The sequence below is a fragment of the Hevea brasiliensis genome, chromosome 13, assembly GCF_030052815.1.
Source record: "Hevea brasiliensis isolate MT/VB/25A 57/8 chromosome 13, ASM3005281v1, whole genome shotgun sequence".
Classification (NCBI taxonomy): Eukaryota; Viridiplantae; Streptophyta; class Magnoliopsida; order Malpighiales; family Euphorbiaceae; genus Hevea; species Hevea brasiliensis.
In genome coordinates this window covers 9,906,109-9,912,940 of record NC_079505.1, presented here as the reverse complement: position 1 = coordinate 9,912,940, position 6,832 = coordinate 9,906,109, and the positions used below count along the sequence as shown (strand labels likewise).

At 27.9% G+C, this 6,832-nt stretch overlaps 1 protein-coding gene across 1 annotated transcript; it reads right to left on the bottom strand.

Annotated features, from left to right (window-relative positions):
* Positions 1 to 407: 407 nt before the first annotated feature.
* LOC131172061 (protein ACCELERATED CELL DEATH 6-like) lies at positions 408 to 6,596 on the bottom strand. Its single transcript, XM_058133003.1, has 5 exons — positions 6,514 to 6,596; positions 4,454 to 5,126; positions 2,819 to 2,908; positions 2,195 to 2,712; positions 408 to 998 (listed from the first exon to the last, which is right to left on the bottom strand). Exons 2-5 carry the CDS (start codon positions 5,112 to 5,114, stop codon positions 408 to 410), a joined length of 1,860 nt encoding a protein of 619 aa, XP_057988986.1. The 5' UTR covers positions 5,115 to 5,126; positions 6,514 to 6,596.
* Between the last annotated feature and the right edge of the window lie 236 nt (positions 6,597 to 6,832).

The following is a 6,832-nucleotide window of genomic DNA, read 5'->3' as shown; positions in this document are numbered from 1 at the left end:
ATTCCAATCTGAGTAAATATATACATGAATTAAAATAAAAAGATATTACATGCCACCCATATGCCATTGAGCTAATAATGAGTATATGTTTTTAAAGTGAAAAAATAAAAATGAAAATTAAATTAAACACATCCATATGAAGGGAGACACCATTTACATCCCTTGAGGTAATAGCAAGCATGTGTCTCTTTTTCTTGACATCTAATAACACCCGATGAATCGGTCGACTTTCTCCTTCCGCCATTTTCTAAACTTTTCAAATTTATCTCGAAGCTCCAAACGAAGGGCAATGAACAAGATTCCGTCAGTCAGCCAAGAGCTTCAATAGTGCATAAAAAATAGTTAAAATAATGAAAATATTAATGAAATTAAAAGTTTTATAATATATAGAAAACTACTCACAAAGTTTATGTTTGATGTTTATAGCTATTAACTTCTTCATCATCATCGTCCTCCGAAAGAAATAAACTCCATGTTACGCTTATGATCGAATGAAATATGAAGCAGAAGAAGCTCAATCCGAAGACACAAATGCTATATCCAAAAGAAGGTGCTAAAACTGCATAAGCGCCTGTCACAAATGTAATCACCATTGCTACCATAGCATAGAAGAGGAAGCTGAAGGCACATTTTATTAACCAATAGTATCTTTCCAGATATCCTAACATCACTAGTAAAAAGAGGATAAAGACGAAAGAAGTGGATAAAACCATAGCTATAGTGTCTGATATCATAAATGCTGTAAAAGCTGAATTTCCGCTTAAGATAGGAGTTCCCTTCTTTAAATTGTTTTCATAACTTATATAACCTCCTGGTAAGGTGAACATCGCTGCAAACGTTACTGTTGCTATAAGTGCTGCAGCTACCAAATGAGAGTCTTTGATTTCTTCAAATTTACGTATCATATTTTTTTTTGTCTTTAGCCCTTCTATGTTTTGCACTTCAATTTTCCCCAATGGTCCAGTGCCAATGTCTTTCATCCATGCTAAATTTTCGCTCTGCAACAACTTTAGAAATATAATAAGATATAATTTCTTTTGGTACCATTTCTCAACTTACTGATACCATTTTTGTATTGTTCAATTCAATATTTACTTAAAAAGAAAGAAAGCTTTTTTTTTTATTAACCATCATTTATTCTTAAAATATGTTAAAAATATACTAATAAGCTTTTATATTTCTAAAATTGAATTAATTGCAAGATTTTTTTTTTTCACTTATTAATTGGAATTGTCTCTCCAACTATCAGATTTTGACTTCGTACGCCTAATCAAAATCAAATAAATAAATAAAAAACATTTTAATTCTATAAAATAAAATTATGGACCTCATGAATAAAATGGACTTGAATCTTGTTTAATTTGAAATCAATTAAAATTTGTGCTTATATACTTGGACATCTTAACAAAAAATAAGAATATATTATAAATTTTCATATCTATTATTTAAAAAGTTGCATGTGATTAGACTTTTATATTTTTATAATTACATGTCCTTTCATAAATATATAAATTTAATTGCATATTTTTTTATTCATTTCACAAATTCCCTTCACATCCATAATAATAATAATAATAATAATTTTTTATCTATTATAAATATAATAATTACTTTATTTTTTATTCAGTAAGTTCTAGTCAGAATTCAATCTAATACCTAAATGATTCTAATTAATAATATCGACCCAAAACTCATTAGGATAACAATCATTTTAATTATTATAAAAAATTTAATAAAAAATATGAGTATAGAAATACACAATTGGTATTATTGAGCTAAAACTCATTAGTATAATAATCATTTCCCTCTTATTTAACATTGGCAATTTTTTTAATATACAGCTTAATTACATTTCTACAGAATTAATATTTATAATAATATAAAAGATTTAGTTTTAAGTTGATTCCCTGTTCATATTTTACTATAGATAAATTATAGATAGTCTAATGATGAGCCTCAAGAGGCCACATATTTGCTAAATAACGTTCAAGTCTAGTCTTCTTACACTTTTTAAAGGGTATAAAAATATATATATAGTTTCAGGATTGATTCCTTTTATTCATTAATGTTGGAATTGTTCTCATCAGTACTATAGTGATTTGAAAAAAAAAAAAAGGTTAGTGCATAGCATATTTTGCTTCAAGAAGAACCAAAAGGTAATATCTATATTATGATAAGATGTTAGTTGGCTGACCTTAAAGTCTCCTTCCATTTGAATTTGATCGTGCAATGTTCTCCAATGTTTGAACATATCATTGTCTTCGTGTGCATTTTTTATCAAAGAAGGCAAACGAGAATGATAAGTCTTGTATAGATGGACAGGCGTATTTCCTTTAACATCTTCTCCATATAAAAGATAAATCAATGATGAATATTGGAGCACTGCTTTTAGCACTCCATCATTTTTACTGATCACTGCATAATGAATGACATTCCAGCCTCTACTGTCAGTGAGTTCGCAGCAATCTGGGCATTCAGAAATAATCAATTCCATTTCGTATTGGAAGCCTCGACAGGCTGCAATGTGAAGAGCAGTCCTCTTCCAATATTTATCAGCGATGTAAGCAGTAGATTTATCCTTATTTAATAGCACGTGGACCGCTAACCAATTTCTTGCGTACGCAGCATAGTGAAGTGGAGTCCATCCTTTTTCATCTGTTTCTTTGGCCAAGTTACTCCATTTCTCCAATAGCTGGTCTATCATCATATACACTGAAAGAAAGTCAAAAAGACCAAATTTATAATTATTAATATCATATCCTTAATTTATTAATTATTAAGTTTTTTTTTTAAAAAAAAAAAATAATAAGAAACTAACCAGTATATCCAGAGTAATGTTCAGTCCGTTCTTTTTGGTCCTTTTCTTTGGCCATGGATCTGTATTTCTCCAATAGCTTCTTTCTCTTCCCTGAAATAAAGTCAATAGGAACAAATTCATAATTATTCATATAAAAATCTTAATTAATTATCAAGTTTTCTTAAAATAATGAGAAATTCACAATGAATGATTTCTCTTTATTTTTTTTATAAAAATTTGAAATTTTAGCTATATATTCATATCTATATTTATATTAATTAAATTAAATTATTAATTAATTAAATAAAATGAGTGGATTTAGTTTTTGAGTAGTATAATACGATTAGCCATCTCCTCCTTAACGGCTTCATTAATAGTATAGTATAATTGGAAAAATATAAAAGTACATAGTTTAATTTATTTTTATATAATTTAGGATAACATTATAGAATTTTTAAAAGCTCAGAATTTTTTTTTTTTAATTTCCTCTAATTTATTTGATTGCCCTTTCGTTTTAAGTTATAAATTTTCTATTAGTGAAATCGGGTGTTAAACAGTTACGGTTACAGTACGTAGCAACCAACATAAACAATTTAAATGCACTTTTCTTTCCTTAGTTTCTTGAACGATGCAACATCATGTAAATTTACTTAATTAATGCATAATATCAGAAAAATCTTTTAAGCCACCATTAATCCTCCTCCAAATTTATTAAAATTATTTTTATACATTTGAGAAATTAGATCTATTTAGCCAATTACGTTATTTATAAATCAATTAATTTGATGATGCAACATCATGAAATTCTAGTGATGAATAAGTTTGTCAAATATTCTTAAATTTTGAATGATATAATATGATATTATTAAATTAGTAATGTTTGTCTCGACTTATAAACTTATTTAATCCGTTTTTAAGCTTTAAAATTATGTTGATATATTTATTTATAATATTTTTTGAGCTTACAAATAAAAGTAAAAAATAATAAAAAAATAAATTGGATAAACTTTTAATTTTGATACGTATAAACACCTTATTTATAAGTTGTTTTAAGCAATTACTTTATTAATTTATGCTTATCTAATTTTGAAATTGCTTATCTTATTTTGAAATTGCAGCACATACTTTATTTAATATTTTTTTAATAATTTTAACAATAAATATACTAATTATAAACTATTTTTTACTAAATATATTAATTATTAAAAATTTTAAATGCTTATAATAAACCTATAAGCAATAAGTATTTATAATTTAAATTTAATAAGCTAACTCTAAAAAGAAAAAATTCGAACACATTTTTTCTTCTTTAAGTTGGCTTTTTAGTCTTGGGTTTAGGTGCTTATGGTTGTTTAACGCCATTTCCAGCTACAGTCATTTACAGTTATAATATTGACAAAAAAATATAAAGAAAAGGATTTTTTTTATCTAAACTCAGTGTATTATTAATTTAAGAGATTAATTTACCTATTAAATATATGAATCTCACATAATTATTTCTTAAATTAACAGTGAACTAAATCCAGACAAAAGTTTCAGGAAAGAAAGATATTTGCAATTCACTTCCTACACTAATGCACAAAACACTCAAAATATATATATATATATACATGGAGAGAGAGAAAGAGAGAGTTTATGATCTGCTTACTGATCTACCTTCGTCTTTGAAGTCCTCATCTCCGAAGTCTAACATTGTTGCCTCATGTAATGCCGTTTTACCAGTGGGACGTCCATAAGCCAGTAATTGTGAATTGGGATGACGCAATAGTTCAGAAGCTATCTCCACATTTCTACTTTTAACAGCTAGGTAAAGAGGAGATTCCCCACGATTATTGGCAGAATATTTAAATTCATTTGGATCTTCATGAATCATTATTGCTTCCACAACACCCAGACTTCTTTCATTTCGTGCCGCCTCATGCAAGGCCGTTTCTTTATTTTTATTTGTCATCCTTAACATCTTCCTTACTGCTTTCATTTCCCTCTCTCTTGGCCCTTCTCCGCTTTCACGTGGTAAGCCCTTTGCCTGTTTGATTAGCACTTTTGCCGCATCAGCATGCCCATACCTTGCTGCAATGTGCAACGGAGTATCACCGTGGACATTGACCTTCAATAACAGCGGCGGAAAAATTTCAAGTATTTCCTCTATAAACTCGGTGGATCTTTCACCTAGAGTGCTAAGGTAGATATGCAATATTGTGTTTTTATTTGGGGACAGTAGGCTATCAAGAGGTGCCCCATAATTTTTGAATGGATCAAGTTTGCCATTTTCTGCCGCCTCCAGTAAGTCGGCACCAATGTATGTGCAAATTTCCATTTGCTGGTGTACCTGCCTGGACAAGATGATACAAGATTAGAAAATGTGAATATATAAAGTGGAATTGTGGGAAAAGAAAAAATAGTGTGGCTTCAGACTCGTTAGAGTACAAGTTCAATTGAAATTATGAAGTTTAATAATTAGAGTGCTAAAAAGATTAATATTTTTTAATAGCCTATATATATGTGTAGTTAATTGATCATTTTATTGTATTGAAGAGAGAGCACACGAAATAGAGAAGTGTTCTGAATTTTGTGAGTTTTGTTTGAGTGATTTGCGGGTGAGCAAAATAATTAGTGCATATAATTATTATTTCTTGATAATAAATTTATTTGGTGAAGTAAACTTACGGTAAACTACGTTAAATTTTATATTCTTTATTTTGGGTGAAGACTTGATTCAATTGAGAAATGACGAAAAAGTAGATATAGCAGCCACAACCACGGCCTTTCTCATACTTGTAACCCAGTTGGTATGTGTTGCTGTTTAAGCTCAAAGCGCATTTTATGGAGTTGCTACTATTACTAACATCGTACAATGTTATAATTTCTCGATTAGCCGCTGAAATATTTCAAAATTTTCATAAAATCTCTTGCAATTTTTCGAGACGTGTAAAATATTTGATGAATTTTTAAAGAAAATAAAAAAATATATTTATAAGATGAAGAATACTATATTTATATTTAATTTAAGATATACAATTAATTAGATAAGTGGATTACATATATGGCTTAATGTGAGCTACTGAATTAAGGTGATTAATAAGAAGTTATATCAGTCTAATTAGATAAAAGAAGATGAAAAATTATTAATATGAGAAAATATATATATATATATATATATATATATATATATATATATATATATATATATATATATTTGAAGATAGTTTAGTCACTTAATTAGAGTCATAAATATTTTACTAACTACATATTAAATATCAACAGATTTTGGTGCACCAACTAATGCTAAAATGCCAAAAAATTTAAAATGATAAAAAGAAAAAAAAAAAAGAGAAAAAACAAAGATCATATCCGATGCCCAGCCCTGGCAAAGAATAAAACCCCAAAAACCCACAAACCAAAGACAGAACAATCAAAACTGCAAACCAAAGATAGCTAAAAAGATAAAGCTAACAGAAAGAAGACTGGAAAATTGGCACAAAAAAAAAAAAAAACTATCACATGTAGAAATGTGTGGACCAAAATGTTCATTCATTTTTCTATTCAAAGGAGAATTTCTTCATATCATTAAAATCAAGTATCTAATCATCCAACTCTATGCCAAGAAGAAACATGATGAAATAATTTATTTTCATTTTATAGAGAAAAAGACTAACAAAATCACCCACATCATCATGGGAGAAAAACAAAATAATCGAACAATTAACCAAACAAACCTCCAGTTGATGGATTGGAAACCGATGCCGTTGAGGGCTTAAGGTTGAGAGAGAGAGAGAGAGAGAGAGGAGCGGCGATGAGAGGGAGGAAATAATAGAGTTAAAGAGCTAAGGAGGCTGCAAAAATAAAAGAGAAGTAGAAAAGATTCTTTCTAATAAATTAATACTTTTAGTATTTTTATTATTTAAATTCAAAATATTTTTTAATGTTAATTTTTATTAAAATCATTATTTTCTTTTTATAGTTCTAATATATTAGAAGGAATATCGAAAAATATGTTTTTAATTATTTTTATAATTTTTAAACACTTCAATAAAT